The 21,321-nt window shown below is 38.7% G+C and overlaps 1 protein-coding gene across 2 annotated transcripts in view; it reads left to right on the top strand.

Moving 5' to 3' along the window:
- Nucleotides 1-13,044, top strand: part of CDKL4 (cyclin dependent kinase like 4) — a 63,054-nt gene extending 50,010 nt beyond the window's left edge. For both annotated transcript variants that reach the window (XM_020976994.2, XM_020976995.2), the window contains exons 10-11: nucleotides 2,741-2,878; nucleotides 6,167-13,044. In XM_020976994.2, the coding sequence (XP_020832653.1) occupies nucleotides 2,741-2,878; nucleotides 6,167-6,268 (240 nt within the window). In that variant the 3' untranslated portion in view covers nucleotides 6,269-13,044. The remainder of the gene's footprint in view (nucleotides 1-2,740; nucleotides 2,879-6,166) is intronic.
- The last annotated feature ends 8,277 nt before the right edge of the window (nucleotides 13,045-21,321 follow it).

Genomic DNA, 21,321 nt, shown 5'->3' with positions numbered 1-21,321 from the left:
TCTTGACCTTCCCCTGCAGTGAGGCTTCAGTAGGGAACAGAGAAGGGTCCCATCCCTTGCAGCATGGAGAGGAGGGCTGATGGAAGGAGAGTGCATAAACAGACTCCTGGCCAGCCTTCTAAGAGCAGGTCTGCAGCAATGTCATGTTGGTGTTCAGCTCTTGAGTACTTTCCCTGGGCCTCTGTTTTTGTGTGGACCCACCTGAATGCTGGCCCTCTGGGAGAGAGGGCAGAAGAACGTAGGGCATGTATACCTCTCCCTTAAGTGTCAATGTAGGGCCACAATTGTGTGGTTGTGCCCTGCATGAACCCACACACAGGTCACACTGAAAGAGGGAGTTGAGCTAGGATGAGCAATATCTCTGATTCAGTCTCAGGCTACATATTGAATTTGCCAGCTAAGTTCATTTTCCTATCCCTGGCAACGAATGTGGGATGTAACAGAGAAAGATGAAAAGGTAAAGAAGCTGTCATACATGGAGCTTGATCAGTAGTGGAGTCGGCCAGATGGCTGGGACCTGAAGACCAGATACCTGTAGGAGGAGGGAGGGCACGTGATGGCCAAAGGTCCCAAAGCAGGCCTTAGGAGAAAGCTCAGCTAGGCAAATACCCATTGTAAGAGTGGGTAGCAGGGGCAGCCAGATGGTGAAGTTATGAGGATCTAAGTTCAAATCTGGCCTCAGACACTTACTAGCAGTGTGACCCTGGGCAAATCACTTAACCCCAATTGCTCTCCCCACCCTCAAAATGGGTAGCGGCCGGCAATAGAGCATTGCTGGTAATGAGGTTTGGTGGCCAGTCATGGAGACTGTGGCCCTCCATGATCTGCTGCTAGTAAATAGACCCTCAGATGTAGAAATTATGGCTCAAGGATATGAAAAGGTTTGATTTAGGTGATGCAGAACTCAAGTTGGTACTGGGTGAGAAGCCAAGATGGGAACGCAGACATAGAACAAGACAAGACAGGGACCTAGTTCCTGGAACTGAGTTACAGGATGGACATGATCAGAGAGACATAAGGCAAGAAATAGTCACTAGAGGGGCAGGTAGGTGGTACAGTGGATAGAGCACCCTCCCTGGAGTCAGGAGGACCTGAGTTCAAATCCGGCCTCGCACACATAACACTTACTAGCTGTGTGACCCTGGGCAAGTCACTTAACCCCATTGCCTAGCCAAAAAAAAAAAAAAGAAAAGAAAAGAAAAAAGAAATAGTCAGTAGAACCAAGGCAAAAGATGAGAGCAGGATCAGTGTTGATGGCTGCTAGGTAGTGTGGTGGACAGAATGGACCTGGAGTCAGGAAGACCTGAGGTCAAACTGGGCTCCACACACTTGTCCGGCCAAGGGCAGGGTGGCATCAACTCACAGCATGGAGGGTCTTATTGTATCAGGGCCAGACCCAAACCTTTTATCACTGGAGGCTCTATCTACAGTAATCTAGTCATCCTGAAGGCTAAAGCAGTCTCAAATCTAGAGGCTCATCTTTTGCATTTTCCATTGCATCATTTTTCATTTTTTTCATCTTTTTTTTTTGTTTCTTACCTTGCTTACTATAAGAAGAACTTATGAATTGATTCTAGTTTCAAGTTATTACTTGCCTTGTAGGGTTGTTTTGGAAGAAAGAACTTTGTAAAACTTAAACTGTCATAAAATGTGAGTTGTTACTGTTTTGTTAGTTACAAGGAAGAAAAGATTCTTAAACAAGGGGGTTGTAAGATATTTTGTGTCTTAGACCCCCTTGGCAGTCTGATGAGACTTATAGACCCCTCCTCAGAATAATGTTTTAAAATGATTTTTAAAAATGCTAAATTTCGGTCAGAGGTTGGTAAAAGTAAGGATATAATAATCTCCATCCCACTTCCCAATCTAAGGTCACAGATTCTCTGAAATCTAACCATCGACTTCCAGATTAAGAACCCCTTTCTAGAGACTTTCCTCTCTAGACTTCTGTGATATTGTTCTCTCTCTATTCTCCTCTTTCTGACCACTCCTTTTAAAAGTCTCATTTGTTTGTTCTTTATCCACGTCACGAGTCCTAAATATAAGGGTCCTCCAAGACTCTATTCTGGGTCCTCTTCCCTTTTCTCTCCATAATATCTTACCTGGTTGTCTCATCAGTTCCTGTGGGTTGAGTAAAAACATCCCAAGAACTCCTGCTTTAAACTGTTTGCTTTGGGGAAATGTAGGTAGGATAATGTAATTATCCCAAGGGTTGGCAAAAACATACTGAATAGCTTTCCTTTGTTAACTCTAAAGTCAACATTTTGAGATTGTCTCAAAGCCTAGCGAAAGAGTTGTACATCCATTTTATAAGCACAGAATAATCCTACAGCTCTGAGCAAAACCCTCCTAATAGATGTTTTCTTCTGCCACGTGCCTGAGCTGATTCCAGGCTTCCTCCCCAACTTTACCTCCTGACTTCCCTGGCTCCCTTTAAGTCCCATCTTTTATGTAGAGCCTTTCCCATCTCTTCTTAATTCCAGTGCCTTCCTTCTGTTAATTATTTCCTGTTTATGTTGTATGTAGCTTGCTCTGTATGTATTTGTTGGCATATTGTCTCTCCAATTAGACTGTAAGCTCCTTGAGAGCAAGGACTGTCTTTTGCCCCTTTTTCGATCTCCAGCGCTTAGCACAATGCCTCGCACATGGTAGGTGCTTAATAAATGTTGACTGATGATTGACCGCAAACAACACAGCAGAACCTTCACTTACCTTCCATTTTTTATTTTCTGTTCTTCCAAAGAGTTGCTTGAAGATGAATCCAGATGATAGATTAACTTGTTCACAGCTCTTAGAGAGCCCTTATTTTGAATCTTTTCGAGAAAGTCAAGTTAAAAGAAAAGGGCGTAATGAAGGAAAGAACAAAAGACGATCACAACAGGTACTGTAAAGTAATGTTAACACTTTTAATCTCTGAGCATCCATTTTCCCTTCCCTTCAAAACATCACTAGGTCAAGACATTTTTCTTTACGTCATTTTAATGGAGATTTCCCAGCCCAATAAGATGGTGGTTGAAGGCGTGCTAGTCCAGTTGAAAAAAGGGTTGCCAGAAGGATGCCTAATTATCTTTTTCTAATGATGAGTGTATGTAATGAACTTGAAGAGCGCGAGAACTTACCCGTCAAAGACAAAACAGGTGCAAATTCTAGTTCAAAACATTTACATATAACATAGGGATTTATTATACATATTTAGATATGCCACAAGTCAGATCATGCCCCCAAAGCTGCTCCATACAGTAACAGCCTGATACAATAGGGTTAGGTTCAAACCTAAGACTGACATAAGGGGATGCCACTGTACCAGCATAGCCCCAGGAGAAGGCAAGGGGAACTCTGCTCTTCCTTCCTTTTAGAGATGGCTGGCCCAGAATGCTGGCTTCCTCTAGCTGTTCTATAAAGCCAAGGTCAAGTTCTAGCTATTTAAAAAGATGTGAAGTCACAGAGATCTTGTAACCTAAAGCTGCAGTATCAACAATACTAAACTGGCAGTTTATAAGATTTTAAAGTTTGCAAAGCTCTTTACACAACCCTGTGAGGTAGGTGCTATTATTATCTCCATTGTACAGATGAGGAAATTGAGGCATCAATAAGCTAAATGATTTACCAGGGTCACATGGCTACTAAGGGTCTGAGGTCGTCCTGTCCTCTACCTACTGTGCCACCTGACTGCCACCTACTGTGCACCTTCCAGATCTAAATCCATAAACTCGTGATTCTATTACATAACAAGAAAGGCTTGTGGATATATGAAAAAATATTAGTCTTATCAGTTCTTATATGATGTCTTAAATTTGCTAAAGAGGATTTTGGTCATCCAAATACTCACTGCATTGGGGACTGATAATCCAATTGGCATTTGCTTGTCCTCCAATGTATTATCTGGAATGTGATGATTTCATTTCTCACTCACATGAATACTATAATAAAAAGAGAAGACAGAAGAAGAAAGCAGATGAGTCAATCTGACCCCTTGAGAGTAGCTCTAGTAAAAGTGTATTGGGAGCAAAAGTTCAGAAAAATGAGGAAAGTTTCAATTTCATATTATCTGTGGATTGTGACTATGCATTCCCCTTAGCCGTTTCTGGATAGGCAGAAATAAGCTCTTTTACCCTTTTCTGTAAAGCTGCATTACTGGTTTCCACTGGTTTTTGCTCAGTGCCTTTAAGTCAAATAACAAAAAGGAGATGCCCATTTAAAGTCACCTGGAGCCTTATACATGGGCTAAATGGGTTTTTACATTTTGAGTGCACAAGTACAACTGAACTTATATTCTAGATCTATAACGAATAATCACAGGTGTGTCTTTGCTAATAATTCACATGCATGCATATTTGAATGTGAATATATGACATATATAATTATACATAAAATATGTAAGCTATGTAACATATTATATGTGAATATTTTTTATGCTGAGTATGTGTGACAATGGGAATACAGAATATATATATACATATATAAATGTGAATTATTAGCAAAGATGCTTAGAACTTTATACATGTGTATATGTGCATAAATATGTATAGATATAGTATTTATTTATATTTGTATAATATATTATATATGTATATATATTTGGAGAGGCCACGTGGTATAGCACATAAAAGAAGCAGCCTTGGAATTAGGAATACTTGAGTTTAAAGCTTGCATACCAGCTATGTGATCATGGTCAAGTCATTTAACATCTTAGTGACCTAGGACATGTTCTTGAAACAATGCATTACAGAGTTTTCTGTCTGTATAGTGGGAGGAAGTCTTTACATCTTGGTCAAGACCAAAGATGCTAGATTTAGAGATAGATAGATAGATAGATAGATAGATAGATAGAGAGATAGAGAGATAGATAATAGATAGATAGTAGATAGATAATAGATAGATAGATAGATAGATAGATAGATAGATAGACAGATAGATAGATAGATAGATAGTCAGATAGATAGATGGATGGATGGATGGGAAGATAGATACATGGCTAGATAAACAGCCAGATAGATAGATACCCGGTCACACAGCTAGTAAACATCTGAACCAAACTTAAACTTGGATCTTTCTGACTCCAGGTCCAACACTCTATCCACTATACCACCTAACTACCTCTAGGAAGTATAGATACCTACATTTCCAAAGAAGTAAAAAGTAAATAGGTGAAATAATTTCTTTTAAAAATGTGTCAAGGGCAGCTAGGTGTGGCAGTGGATAGAGCACCGGCCCTGAAGTCAGGAGGACCTGAATTCAAATCCAGCCTCTAACTGTGTGACCCTGGGCAAGTCACTTGACCCCAATTGCCCCCCCAAAAAAAGAAAGAAATAAAAATAAAAAATGTGTGAAGTATTTTCCTATTTAATTCATCAAACATTTATTGAATATTTCCTATGTGCAGAGCCCTGCACTGGTGCCAAGGGAGACAAAAAAATAATAATAATCAAGACATGCTCCTTGTCCTCAAAAAAATTATAGTCTTTTATAAGAAATATGTAGATAACAACAAGGTACATTGTACGAAGGAGAGTATCATAAATGCACAAGAGAGGCACCAGCTAACCAAATACAGTACTCTGAGAGTTCACTTCTGTCTGGGGGTCAGGAGAGGTTTCATGGAAGGAGTGTCACTTGGATTGAGCCAAATTTGAAGGGGTTGGGGTGGAAAGTAGGTTTCAATAGGTGGAGGAGAGAACATTTTTAAGTGTAAAATTACAGTGAACAAAGTCAGAGAAAACACGCAACGTTTCCTGAAGAATGGTCGGGTATTCTGAAATGTGCATATTGAGATAGATCTCAGGGGGCAGCTAGGTGGTGCAGTGGATAGAGCACCGGCCCTGAAGTCAGGAGGACCTGAGTTCAAATGTGGTCTCAGACCAAACATTTGACACTTACTAGCTGTGTGACGTTGGGCAAGTCACTTACCCCCAATTGCCAAAAAAAAAAAACCAAAAAAAAAATGGATAGATCTCGGTACATTGACACAAACTCTGAACTGAGTAGTAGATCCAAACATTCTAAGTTTCAAAGGTACCAAACCTTAGCAATGACTTGGCTTAGTTCTGAGCTTCAGGTCTTTTAACACTTTCTCCCCCTGTATATTCTCTTCTTAGACATCTAGGCGTATGGTGGTGCAAGTAAAGATTCTTTTTCAATTTCCTGTATTTTTGTCTTGTTCTGCTATTAGAATCAGCTGTTGCCTCTCATACCGGGAAGCCACAACACCCCCACACCTGATGGAAGAAGACAGGTCCTCCAATTAAAATTTGATCATCTTCCAAACATTTAGGAAAATCTTCAAGTGGAAAAGCAATTTAACATGTACAAAATTCTCTGTGCTCTAAAGAGGAATTCTCAGTGTTTCAAATGCAAATAAGCCACGTGAAAATTAAGATGCCTTCTGGGTTAACTCTGATTATTGTTGATTCCTTTCCATTTTTTTCTTCAGATGCCAACTTTTATCTTCTCTTTATGTAATAAAGCCTGGCGCTTCACTCCCAAAGTGGCCACTTGCAGAAAGCATCAGAGCAGGTCCTGTCATAGCAATTCATATCGAGAATTTGTAGGGGGCTCCTTTGATTTATGAAAAAAGTTTGTGAATATTATCTCCTTACAGCTAGCCACATAATGTCTTTAAAATATACTAATAGTCTACCTAGTTCTTCCTTCATCAAGGGCTCACGTTAATTTTTACATTTTATTGATGCATTTTTTAAAAACAGTTTTGTCACTCCCCAATGCCCCATCTATGCTACCCTACCTTATAAATAGAAGAACAACAACAATCACTTAAGTAAAATTACCCTACACAGCAGGAGTTCTTAATTTTTTTCTTTTGTAACAGACCCTTTTGTCAGACTGGTGAAGCCTATAGACCCCATCTCAGAATAATGATTTTAAATGTATAAAATACATAGGAACATGCAAAGGAAACAAATTATATTGAAATACAGTTATAAAAAAAATTTTAATCAAAGTCCCCAGGTTAAGGATGTTGCTATACAGCAACCACAACTATATGATTGTTTAATAGTTCACATGTCTAATGCACCACCTCTCTCCTGAGAAGAACAAAGTGTGCTCCCCAAATCTATCCTCTGGAACAGATATTGACCTTTGCATTTGATCGGAATTCTGTTGTCTTGCAGCATTGCTTTCATTTGCTTAATTATCATCGTTGTGCACATTGTTCTCTTTGTTCTGGTTTCTTAGCTCTGCATGAGTTTTTTATACAAATCTGCCCATATTTCTATGAATTCTTCATATTTGCTAATCCTTATAGAACAGCAATACTCTATAATATTAATACATTAAAGTTTGTTCAGCCATTTCCCAATTGATGGACACTTTCCAACATTAGGATATATACCCAGTATTATAATCTATGCTGGGTCAAAGGGTATGAATAGGTTAGTAACTTTTCTTGAATAATTCCAAATTGTTTACCAGAATGGTTAGACCAATTTAGCTTCGTCAGTAGTATATTAGTATGCTTACTTTCCCACAACCCCTCCAACATTGACTTTTTTCATCCTTTTCTATCTTTGCCAATTTAATGAGAATCAGGTAATATTTCATAGTTGTTCTAGTTTGCATTTCTCTTATTGGTAGCAATTTGGAGCACGTTTTCACATGACCTTTGGCAGTTTGTATTTCTTCATTTCAAAACTATTCATATCCTTTAAGCCCTTGTCTATTGGGAAATGGATGTTAGTCACATATATGTATAAATTTTCTATAGATCTTGAAAATCAGACTTGTATCAGAACTGCTGATGCAAAGGTTTTTTAATTCCCTATATGTAGCTTCTCTTCTTATTCTACTTGCAATGATTTTGTTCATGTAGAATCTTTGAAATTGTCTCTTTGTATAATTACTTCCATCCTTTGTCTGGTTATAAATTCTCCCCCAGTTGTGAAATATATAACCTTCCATTCTCTGCTTTTTAAAATGATGTGACATTTTATTTGAGTATTTGGGTTTTTGTGTTTAGATTTGTGTTTAGATCACTTACCTATTTGGAATTTATTGTAGTAAAAGGTATGAATTTCTAGTCTAAACTGCTTTCCAATTTTCCCAGCAATTTTTGGCAAGTAGGAAGTCCTTCCCTCAGGACTTGGGCTCTTAGGTTTAATGGTAATAATAATAACAATAATAATAACAATGGCTAGCATTATATAGTGCCTACTATGAGCCAGGCACTATGTGAAGTGTTTTATAAATATTATCTCATTTAATCCTCACAACAGCCTTCAAAGGTAGGTGCTGTTATTATCCTCATTTTGTAGATGAAAAAACTGGGACAATCAGAAGTGAAGTGACTTGCTCGGGGTCACACAGCTAGTAAATGTCTGAGGCTGAATTTGAACTCACATCTTCTTGGCTTCAAGCCCAGCTCTTTTATACCATTTAGCTGTCTATTTAGTGTTTATTGAACATTGAGCTACTGTGTTCATTTACTCTAAGGTTTTGCTTATTTAGTCTGTTACACTGATCTACTTTTCTATTGTTTAACTATTACCAAATAGTTTTGATGATTACTGCCTTGTGATATAATTTGACATCTGGCCATGCCAGGTCCCTTCATTCCTATTCTCTTACCCTCTGTCTCCATTTACCTTTAAGTTCTTGACCAAATGTATTTCATTATTTTGTCTAGCTCCATAAAGTAGCCCCTTGGTAATTTGATTTTTTTTTAATACCTATCATTTCACTGATGTAGGGAGCTCCAAGGAGGCAACTTCTAGCAATGCAGATTTGTAACTTTTCAGAAATTTTGAGTCTTAGAGTATTGCTTGGGATGCTAGAAGGTTAAAGCTATTTGCCCGGGGCCACACTGCAGTATGTAGTAGAGGCAGTAATTAAACCCTAGGATTTCCTAATTCACTATCCATAACATCACGCTGCCTCTCATGGAGCTAAATATGGAAATTAATTTAGGTAATATCATGATTCTAATTAAACTGGCCCAGCCATGAAAGAAAAAAAAGACCAACTCTCAAATTATTCATCTTCCTTTCTTTCTGTTGATTTGATTTGATGACTCTGTAGTGTTAATCACATTGGGTTTTTTCTCCGTTTTGGTTGTTTTTTCCCTCTGCTCCAATTTCTAACCAGATGTCTTGACTAGATTTTATGCGGAAGCATCATGAAACTAGAAGTTGTCTAGGATTTCCCTTAAGCCCAAGTCAAATTATACCTATACTATCCCACAGAGGTTTCTATACCAGAAGAGTCAACAGCAATCTTTAGCAAATTCTGACATTCTAAGGCCCTCTTGCTCCCATTGAGGGCCAGTTTTGCATTTTGTCCTCCAAAGAAAGCAAATATGTCTAGTCATTATCTCTGGATGACATGTATTTGACCTATGACAATAATGATGGCCTGTGGCATGGAGTTACCTTTGTCTCTTCTAGATAAGTAATCTCAATCCCTTTTATCATGTTCTTGTTCAAAAATACTTAATTATCTTCATTCTTCACTCTCTCCAGTTCTCCCAACACACTTTTATAGAGAGATTAGAGTAAAGCTTATTTCTTCTGAACTTCATTTTTTGACTTTCACTGGGAAAAACAAATGCAGTGGCAAATAAACAATTTTTCTGTGGCTGTCTTACCTATGGCATTTGTGAGAGATTTTCGCAGTCGAACTCAACCACACATTTACTTTAGAGGCAGCTGGGTGGTACTGGACCTGGAGTCAGGAAGTCTTCAGTGCAAATCCAGTCTCAGACACTTACTAGCTGTGTGACCTTGCATAAGTCATTTAACTGCTGTCTGCCTCAGTTTCCTCATCTCTAAAATGATAATAACCCCTCCCTCCTCAGATTATTATGAAGATAAAATGAGATGATATTTGTAAAGTGTTTCACAAAGTTTGAGTGTTATATAAGTACCAACTGTTAATTGTTATTGATGTTGAAACATAATTTTTTTTGCCCTTTTTCTTAAATTCCTAAGTACTAATATAAAACCTTCGAAAATACTTTTTTGCTGATAACACAAAGCACTAAAATCAGGTACTATGATAGCAACACCAGTCATCCTGTCTCACTGGCAATAGCTAAAGCACGTACAATTATGTTCCCAGCAGTAATTGAAAGCACTTATTTAATTAACTCCTTACTGCTGCTAGACCTGGCATATTACCTGAATGGTCATGCATTTTTCAGATATGCACTACCTCAGGAAATTCTAACATCTGGGAACCAGGAGTAAAGTTTAAATCATTAATAAAGAAACACCATAATACTTCAGACATTTCCCTGGAGGGCTATTGCGAAAGTCTAAGACACTCAGGAAGAAAAATGCAGTAGATATCTCAGCATGCTACCCCATAGAATCTCTTTCATTTTCCTGGGAGTGTTCATGAGACAGCTGCTGGCACAGTGGATATAGTGCTAGGCCTGGAGTCAGGAAGAGGTGAATTCAAATCCAACCTTAGACACTTTCTAGCTATGTGGCTCTGAGCAAGTCACTTAACCTCTGTTTGCCTCAGTTTCTTCAATTGTAAAATGGGTATGATAATAATAGCATCTACCTCCCAGTGTTGTTGTGAGGATTAAATGAAATAATGTTTGTGAAAGTGCTTAGCACAGTGGCTGGAATGTGTTAAGTGCTATATAAACATTAGCTATTATTATTATTGTTATTATTATTATTAATTAGGCTGATGGCTCTGTGCATAGAGAGAAGACATGCAAGAGGTGTTGCAGCGGTAAAATTAATGAGACTTTAGAAATTAAATTAGTAAGACTTAGCAATGGATTGGATATAGGGCATGAAGAAGAATGAAGAGTTGAGGATGACTCTGACATGGCAGAAGGATGATGAAGATCACATGAGAAAATATTTGTTGAAAACCTGTTAGCATGTGCCTGGCAAGTGGTAGGAGCTCTATATGTGCTTTCCCTTCTCTTCCTTCCTTCATTTGATAAGAAATGACAACCCTGGATGTATGATAGTTCCTTGTTCATTTGAAGGATGTTGTCAAGGAGTCATTAGGGCCTCTGTACTTCCCAAAATCAATATAGATGCAAACAAGCTATGAGGGTCTTTTTTAAAAGATGGGAAATCTGGGACATGAGGAAATGATGTAGTTATTTTCACATTCAAGTATGTCCTACAGTTTGAATATAAAGATACCATATGTTAACGGAAGGAGAAAAATTATAGATGAGGAGACAACTTTGTTAAATGATTTCACCTTGTTTTCTGTAGCTTTTATCATCGCAATTATCTCATCACCAGACTCTATAAGCTGACCTTGGCCAATAATACACAATGGAAGACTGCCTATAAATAGTCGGTCTATTAAAAGCTCACATCCATTTTAGCTTCTAATCTGTCATAAGGCAATGAAAAATGGGATTGAAGTTATCATGCCTGGGTTTCCCATTTTTGCCCTGATTTCTTGCACACTCTCAAGGATTACTCCAAGCAAGCACTTGTCTTTTTTCAGTTTTTGCTCTTAACAATCTTAAAGCCGGCTAAGTGTCTCTAGAGGGGTGAGAAGAGAAGAACACTTGATGCTTTGAAAAAACCTCTGGCTCAGTCAGTACTCCTGAAGAATAGAAACCGTCTGTTGGCATAGGCTCAGGGAGGTGGGGATTTATGTTGTTTTTGTTGTTTTTATGTTGTTGTTTTTCTTTCTGAGTGAGCAGGGTCCCAGGATAACCCTGCCAAGGGCCTGACCGATTTAGAGATGCTGATATTTCTAGGGCCTTTGTCACAGATTTCTCTGTCTTGGCCTGCATTGGAACCCCTCCTTTCTTAGGTAAAAAGGAAAACAATTGTAGTTGTCATTTTGATATTGAGCTAGAGCGTGTATTCTCAACATTTTTGTGTTGTAGCCCCTTTGGAAGTCAGTGAAGCTTATGGACCCCTTCTCAGAATATTTTAAGTGCATCAAGTAAAATATATAGAATTACCAAGGAAACTAATTATGTTTAAATACATTGATATATAGATATACATATATATGTATATGTATAGACAGACACACATATTTATATATAGAAGGACTCCAGGTCCATGCCAAGGTTTTTGCAGAATCTCTCTCCTAAAAATATTTCATCATTACTCTTCCCTCCCCCCTCCCATCCTGTACATGCAATCCTCACATATGTTAGCTTACAAACATTTACAGTTTCCATTTGCCTGTAACTTTACCCAACTTGAACCAGCCAGTCTTAATGCCACTGACCTTATTAACAGGGCTCCTTTTGAGTGCTATCCAAATCCTACATTGTCATGGTGAGTCACTCGACCTGAATATCGTTCTGTGTTTAGCCACAACCGTGACCTTTATGTGACCCTGTTTCCTCAGTCTTTCTATACATGTGCCCCTGAGCTTCTTGGGAAGATCATAGGTTTTGCAAAGCCCTTTGCAAACCATTAAAAAATGCAGATTTTTCCTTTTTCTTGTAGCTCTTGACCCTTTTTCCTTGAGGAAGGAAATGCATCGTGGAAAATGGCTTTTTCATAAGCCTTTTACTGGCCTGACAAGCCTCTTTGCTTAGATTCTAGCTTCAGGCTCTCCTTAAATCCTGATCATATTGAAGTATAATTGTTCTCACTTATCCTAATCACAAAGCTGTACTGGAGATAACCCTCTGAGCACTGTTAGACTAGCTAGGTCATGGGAAAGGTGGGTTCAAGAGGTTCCAGAATCCTTTCTTCGGATTAGGAAGACATTGATTAAAGAGTAAAAAACTTTCAAGAAGGGAACAAAGAGTTTTTCCACCTCTAAAATAAATGTTCCATCCAGCATTTTTTCTCCTTCCTGACTTAGGAATCAACTGATCTGTAAGATACAGAAATTGTCAGAGGGTCATAAAGTTACTTGGGAATTCTAATTCTGTAGATTGCACTGTGCACATTTGCTCCCAACTACTCCTCAATTTGTTGGCCATTTTGCTTTGAGTTGAAATTCCAAACAACAAATGAAGCTTTCTTTGGTCTCTTATAATTCCCAGGATTCCCAACCCTAATGGCTCACAAAATTTATAAAAAATGATTATATTTTAATTCATTTATTTTAAAATAAAAAGGATATGTCCTTTCACCTGTTGTATATACATACATATCCTTTTTATATGCATGTGATCAAATATAACAGGATGTAGAAACTGGAAAAAGGTTGCATTTCCCTAAGCTAAGGGAAAATTATTATTATTATGCATTTGAAGTAAAAAAATTAAATCCTCTAAGTAATTTAAGGCAAATACACAGATCTAGGTTTTTTCCATTAAAATATTATTAAGCTATTAAAAAAAGGAAGGCATTTCATGAAGTGTTTTGATCTATCCCTTTATCTGCTAAAGCAACAGTAAACTTTGTTTGATTCACTATTTAAAATCTGAGTGAAAACGTTTACTTCTTTATGATTTGGAAGAGGAAATAAAATATAATGACTCAAAAGCATTATTACAACTTGAGTCTTATTCTTAGCAAGAACATAAAGATCTATAAGTGAGGTGAAATGCAAAGATCCCTAGACTAGGGATCAGAATTCCTGGGGTCTAGACCTAATTCTGCTATGAACTTGCATGTGACCACAACATCTGTGGTCTTCAGTTTTCTCACCTACAAAACAAGAGTTTGCATAAGATGACATCTAAAGTCCCTTCTAACTCTAACATTCTCTGACTTTGTATGGCAGCTAGAGTTTGTTCCTTAGTGATATTTCCAAATAAAAGGGTTTCTGGAGATTATTTTTCATGAATAATGCCAAGTTCAGCCTTTTTTTATGGTCAAAATATGGGACATTTATTAATGTACTTTGTATGTTTGACTAACACCACATAACACTTGGAGTCTGACAGTTTTCTTCTAATACAAACTCACGGAAGCTGAGACAAAAACACCTCTTTTCTTGCTACCTATGCTCAAAGACATTTTCTTAGTCATTTATTAGCTTTCTTTTTACAGATAATCATGTCTAAAACAGACTAGAGTTCTGAAAGTATGGCCTAAAAACTCTATGATGATAACCTAAATCAATTATTTACATTGTGATAAAACGGGTTAGAGAATTGGGCTTTTCATTCTTTGATGTTTTAGTCCTGAGACCACAGTGAACTCATGTGATCATTTTTCCATTAAAGTGAAATGCATCTTGTGAAACATCAGTTTGGGCTATTGTAGTGGCTAAAGACTAAAATAATGCCTGCAACATGGAAGAACAATCAATACATTCACTACTTTCAATAATTATCTTACACATTTTCTCATTTCTCTTCTCTGTTGTGAATAATAGCCATAGACTATAGCCCTTAAGGTACTTGTTCTGCTAAAGATGTTGTATGTTTACTTGTAATACTAGAATGTCCATAGATAAGTTTTATATCACATATAATTATGTCTAGACAGTAAGAATATTCCAGGCTATGTAGTAATTATTTATGTTGTATATTTATTTGTGATGCTAGTATGTCTACATATAGGTTTTATTTCACATGTAATTATGGCTAGATAGTAAGAATACAGGCTAGGTACTAATTATTTATGTACCTAGAATCAAATAGCTATGAATCAAATTTAGTTGCATTATGGTAAGTTGCCTATTAATCCAATAATAATAACAGTATTTTGTCATATTTTCTATTAACTTAGTTAAGGCTATTTAAAAACAATTTAAAAAAAAAGAATCAACTATAGGATAAGATGTTTTGGTGGTATCTTTTTATGTATACCTTGTCATGAAGATGTGTTCTTTACCTTCTGGTAATAAAATTTACAGGTATCACTGTTTTCTCATTTATAGTAAAACCATATAATGATCTATCATCCAATATTTAGAAATGAGTTTAGGGGAAAAACTATCTTCCCCATATCTGCAGTTCAAAGTTCATTATTCACTTTCTCACATGCCCTTAACAAGACACACTATCACATTTGTTGTTTTTGGGGGAAATTTTTCACAATTCCCTGGAGAAATCAATACAAGACATTGACTCTGCCTACAGCTTTGCTGTAACTTCAACTTCATTGTATGAAGCGGTTAATTTTCTTTCTATCCACAAGGCTTCTTTCCCAATTCCTCCCCTTCTGATACTCCAGCTCTCCCAAGATAGGTACTGAGATCCTAGTCTACGGATATTTTGTTTTGTTTTGTTTTTAAATCAGCAACCAAAAGAAAGAAACTTAAAATGACAGAAATTAAGTTTCTTGGCATTTCCCTTCCAGGCTTACAGATTTACTATCAGTTTTTGATAGTGTTAGGGCTAAAAACTAAATCCAAGCTGAAGATTTTCAACCTCAGCCATGAAGGCTTGCCCTCAAGGATTTTGCCTTCTATTAAGGGAGCTAACAGGTAAATACATAAATGAATATTAAAAATGTGTGAGTGACATGTGCATGTGACACTAATGGGTGGAATGGGTGGTACTGTGGAAGATTCTTCATCTTTTTCTCTTCTGGAAAGAGCAGAGCTGAATGAATCTCAAGTAGACCTCTCTCATCTTCCATAGGCCTTACCTGTGTCTAGCTTTTCCCTTTTATTTCTTCACAGCAGAGGCTCAAGACTTGACTAGCCACCCCTTGTGATATAACTAGCTCACTTTTAGCCTCAGTACAATATAATAGCCCTCAGGTACACATAGCGCCTCTCTTTGCTGTTTTACGGAGTTTATATCAGCCCCCCCCAAAAAAAGGCATTAGTACAATCTCAATACCTCAAAGCCCCATTTGGAAAATTCCTAACATTTAGACTTGCTTGATTCGCTGTCTTTTTACAAAATTTTGAATAGATATACAATATTTTATATGGGTATAAATAATCCCTTGCCTCTTAATGTTTGAAGCAAAAATCAGGATACAGGATATATTTCAGTAAAAGGAGTGAAGAGAATACATTCCAGTGTCTGGGACTGGGCAGACACAGGGAAGAGAAGGTAGAAAAAGGGCAGACCTATTTTGAGGACTCCCCTTAGTCCATTAAGAAGTGATTATAGCCTGGGGCAGCTAGATGGCGCAGTGGATAGAGCACCGGCCCTGGAGTCAGGAGGACCTGAGTTCAAATCCAGCCTCAGACACATAACACATACTAGCTGTGTGACCCTGGGCAAGTCACTTAACCCCATTGCCTAGCCAAAAGAAAAAAAAACCCAAAAACAAGAACAAGAAGTGATTATAGCCACTAACTTCGGTCTGAGTTCTTATCCAGAGATGCCTATCTCTCTTTCCTCTGCTGCAGCTAAACCCTATATTTCCCACTCATGTTGTTAAATCCTGGGCGGGGCTTTGGATGCTGCTGCTGTACTGTTGATGCTGGTTTTGCTGCTGCTTAGCTCTTGCAGTCCCTGCTCCTTCCTCTCAATCTGTCTCTTGCAGACCTGTGTGTGAGTGTGAGTGTGTGTGTGTGTGTGTGTGTGTGTGTGCATCCGCGCACAGATGCATGTCCACATGCATGCTTGCACATGTGCGTGTTTCCCTGTGAGATCTCCTGGATGTGATTCAAGTCCACCTTCTGGCCCAAAGATCTTGATAGGCTCAAATTATTCCCAGGACTAAAACAGAATTTTTTTCCTCTGGACTACAAATCCCAGGATGTCAGTCAGTTAGTTCTCAAACCCCATTACATACACAAAGCAAATACAGAGTAATTTTGGGAACAAAGAAGAATGACAACACTATGGACAGGGACATATTCTGGATTGGCAGGTTGAATCAGCCACCATGGACCCAGACAGCAAGAAAAGGGTGAAGAAGCATATCTTATTTGTGCCACGGGTTCAGTTGTCACCTTAATACAGACAATCCTCAGATCAATATATACAGTCCTAATATCCCCAGGAACTCTAGTCCCACATTACCAATAACATGTTAGACATTTCCCACTGGATGTTCCATAGGCATCTCAAACTCAACATCTCCAAGACAAAAACTCATTATCTTCCACTTCTCCACCTCATACCCCAAATCCACCCTACTTCCAAAGGTATACTTCTATTGAAGATACCGTAATGGTGGTATCTTCTAGTCACCCAAAATATCAACCTTGTTGTTGTTCATTGTGTCCAACTTTCCATGATCCCATCCAGGGATTTCTTGGCAGAGATGCTGGAATGGTTTCCCATTTCCTTCTCCAGCTCATTTTTCCAGATGAGGAAACCAAGGCAAACAGGATTAAGTGACTTGCCCAGGGTTACACAGCTAGGAAGTGTCTGAGGCCAGTTTTGAACTCAGGAAGATGAGACTTCTTGATTCCAAGCCCAGAGCTCTATTCACTGTGTCATCTAGCTACTCTCAATTGCTTGCTCTCTCTCGTCCTCCATACCCAATCAGTTGGTCAGTATTATTGATTCTACCTCTACATTTCTTGCATTTATTCCCTTAACCACTCTCAAGCAGCTAACATCCTAGTTCAAGCCATTGTCACCTCTTGCCTGAGCTATTACAATTGCTCCTTTCCAATTCTTCCACACAGCTGCCAAATTTGTATTCTTGTCATAGGTTTAATCATGTCACTTCCCCACTCAAAAGGTTTCAGTGGTTCCCCATTACCACTAGAATCAAATACAAAGTCCTCTGGCCTTTAAAGCCCTTCATTAGCCTCTGTCTTTCTCATTTTGTTGTACATCACACCCTTTCATGCACTCTCTGTCCCAGCCAAAGTAGCCTCTTTACAAGACATCTCATTGTGCACCTCTGGACCTTTGCCCAGGCAGCTAGAAGGTGCAGAGGATAGAAAGCTGAGATGAAGGGGAGTTGAGGTCAACTCTGACCTTAGACACACTAACTGTGTGTGTCTGGACAAGTCATTTAACCTCTGTTTGCTCAGTTTCCTCAAATGCAAAATGGGAATAATAATAACCTCTCAGGGTTGTTGTGAGGATCAAATGAGATAATATTTGTAAATGTGCTTAGCACAGCACCTGGCATTTAGTAGCTTTATATATATATATATATATGCTTATTCTCTTCCCCCTCCCTATCCCCTTTGCTTAGAATGTACTTCTTTGGGGCAGCTAGGTGGCACAATGGATAGAGTGCTGGCCCTGAAGTCAGGAGGACCTGAGTTCAAATCCAGCCTCAGACCAAACACTTGACACTTAGCTGTGTGACCCTGGGCAAGTCACTTAACCCCAACTGCCTAAAAAGGAAAAAAAATGAATAGAACGTACTTCTTTCCCATATCCATCTCAAATGGTTTCCTTACTGGTTTTCATTCAAAGCCCAGCTTAACGGCCACCTCTTAATCCTCCTTGAAATTACTTTGTATTTTCTTTGTATATACATATACAGTATTTACTTTTTTCTGCACATGTTTTTTTCCAAATAGAATATGTAGTCCTTGAAAGCAGGAAATGTTGGGGGTGGGGTTCTTTGTGTACCTACTGTACAGGTTGAATACATGTGGAAGGCAACCTGTTGTAGTGCATAGAATGCTGGACTTGAAGTTAGGAAGATCTAACTTTGAATCCTAGCTTAGATGTTTACTAGCTGTGGGACCCTGGAAAAGTCACTTAATCTCTGTTTGCCTCAGTTTCTTCATCTCTAAAATGAGAAAGCTGAACTCAAGTGACTTCGCACATCCCTTCCAATTCTAAATCTAGGATTCTATGAGCCCGTAATGATGTGCATTGATGGACTGACTGAGAGCGTCAGGGTCTTTGTTGCTGCTGTTCAGTTGTGTCTGACTCTTTGTGATCCCCTTTGGGGTTTTCTTGGCAAAGATACTGGAGTGGTTTGCCATTTCCTTCTCCAGTTCATTTAACAGATGAAGAAACTGAAGCAATCAGGGTTAAGTGACTTGCCCAGGGTCACATAGCAATAAGTATCTGAGGCCAGATTTGAACTCAGGAAGATGAATCTTCTTGATTCCCAGCCCAGAGCTCTATTCACTGTGCCATCTAGCTACCCTAGCAGGGTGTTTAACTTTAAGGATTAGCATTAATTAACTTCAGGCATTAAACAAAGCAGAGCCCTCTGGAGAATGATTGCAGAAGATCTGTGATTTTAGTTTCTCTAACAGATTCCTATGGAGGCAGCTAGGCAGCTTAGTGGATAGAGGCCTAGAGTCAGGAAGACTTGAGTTCAAATCTAGCCTTCTAGGCAAGTCATTTGACCTCTGTTTGCTTTAATCCACTGGAGAAGGAAATGGCAAACCTCTCCAGTATCTTTGCCAAGAAAACCCCATTTGGGGTCACAAAGAGTCAGACACAACCAAACAGAAGTAACAGGTGCGAAGGGCTTTTGCTGCTTTCTAAGTTAAATCAGTTCAGTCCAACTCATTCATCCTTTGCCTGGTCAAGTCCCTGAATTTAAAGAACTCGCATTGACCTTTACTCAGGCTTCTTCATTGTCAGTATTTTCCAGCATTTCCAGACAGATGTAGAAGCTCAGAGAAGAATCTCTATGACCAGAGTTCCTGACCAACTCTTCATCTCCTGATGGGGAATTTGGAAAAGAAGGAACAAAAAGAAATTTTGGAGAATGAAGCAATGTTGGGGGAATATGGCAAGGTGAGGTGATAATGGAGCAGGAATGGCGGCTTTGTACAACCAAAGGATAAAGGGTCCTTATCATCTTTGGGTAGAAGAAGAGAGAACACCAACAGGTAAAAGAAAGTACAAAACAGGAGGTAGAAAGGTATGAAAGACTAACTTTTTCCATAGCCAAAAGGACATGGGTTCAAATCTTGCTTCTGTCACTTCTTACATGTGTAACTCTGGGCAAATTATTTAATCTATACATGCCTCCATTTCCTTATCTGTAAAATCAGGAGGTTGGACTGTGACCTCTGAGATCCCTTCCACCTCTGGTTTATGATCCTACTTCAAAAGTTTACTTAGAGTCAACCTTTTCTCTTCAGAGAATAGATGGAAAGAGCCCCCTGCACATTAACCAGACCCTCAGGTTTCCAACTCTTCTCACTGCCCTATTCTGCCTTGAATTATAGAGAGTACTTCCTCTGCCCTCCCAAATGGAGAAACAGATTCTCTTCCCTCTAGAATCCTACTTGTGAAGGCAACCCCTTCCCTAGTTTCCATCTCTCACTGGCCAAAGTGGATTGGTTCTATGGTGGCACATACAGAAATTGGGGGGGGGGGGAAGCTTCACAGGAACAGGCCCAAGTTTGGTTGTCTGTGACAAACCAGGTTTGTCTCCCCGTCTTCTGCCGCAAAAAAAGTTCCTATGTGTTCACTTAGAGAAAATTATGGTCCCATCTTCAGTGAAATTGATGTTTCAATCAATAAAAGAGACAAAGGGGTCATGTGGATATTACACAAATGGTAGCTTTTAAGTTTAAATGAAATTAAGTTTTCAAATTTTAAAACATAAGAATTAAATGCTTGGCAAGAATGCCTATAAATGCCATATGGCACAATTGTCAGATTTTGCCCTTAAATTCTCTGCTATTAAAACTCTACAGTGTTTCAAAAACCACATGCTTTTCCAAAGAAATCACTTAAAAACAGAAAGAAAAAGACTAGGCCATTAGAGATGTTTTAAGGAGCAGCCAGTGTGTATTTGTGGTAAGATCAAGCAAAGAACAAGGTGTGGACACAGGGAAAAACTTGGGCATCGTTGTAAGACATTCTAAGACAATTAAAGTACGTAGTGAAAATAGAAAGAGAGTCATTGTTTTATCTTCTTCACGTTCCTTCCACTCAGCTAAACTGGCTTTTTCAAAGGTTACCAAGGACCTCATAAATGCTAAATCCAACAGCCTTTTCTCAGCCTTCATCCTTCTTGAAATCTCTGTCACTTTTGACACTTTATTTTGACCCTTTCTTGAATTCCCCCTTCTGGTTCTGCTACCTGGGCTGACCAGAATTTCCATATCTCCCCTGTCTACCCAGGGCCTCTTTTCTCTCTTCATTCTAAGTAATCTCAAAGAGGTCCCATTAGTTAAATGTTTATCTCTATGCAGAGATCATCTAGCTCAATCTCCTTAGTTTTTACATAGAAGGAAAATAAGGCCAAGGAAAACTGTGACTGACTATCAAAGGCAGGATTTGAACCCAGATCCTCTAACCCCAGAGTTAGCCCTTTGCTAGCCCTCACCTTTTCCGCATCACTTATTAACATGTCCAGCATGGAATTTATTACCTTTCCCCTTAAACTTGACCCTCCCCACCAATTCCCCTACTTTTGGTGTCCCATCCTTCTTGTCATCCAGATTCATAATTTCATAGTTATCCTTAAGTCTTCCTTCTCCCTCACAACCCATGTCCAATCAGTTTCCAAGTTATCTATTCTACCTCCATAACATATTTCACATCTGCTCCCTTTTTTCCACCAACAGCCAACACCCTAATTCAAGGCCCTCGTCACTTCTCATCTGGATTATTACAATATTCCTCCTAACTGGTCCGTCACTTCCATTCTCTCC

Source organism: Phascolarctos cinereus, unplaced genomic scaffold (genome assembly GCF_003287225.1).
Source record: "Phascolarctos cinereus isolate Bilbo 61053 unplaced genomic scaffold, phaCin_HiC Scaffold_2;HRSCAF=192, whole genome shotgun sequence".
NCBI lineage: Eukaryota > Metazoa > Chordata > Mammalia > Diprotodontia > Phascolarctidae > Phascolarctos > Phascolarctos cinereus.
This window is presented reverse-complemented; position numbering and strand designations above follow the sequence as displayed.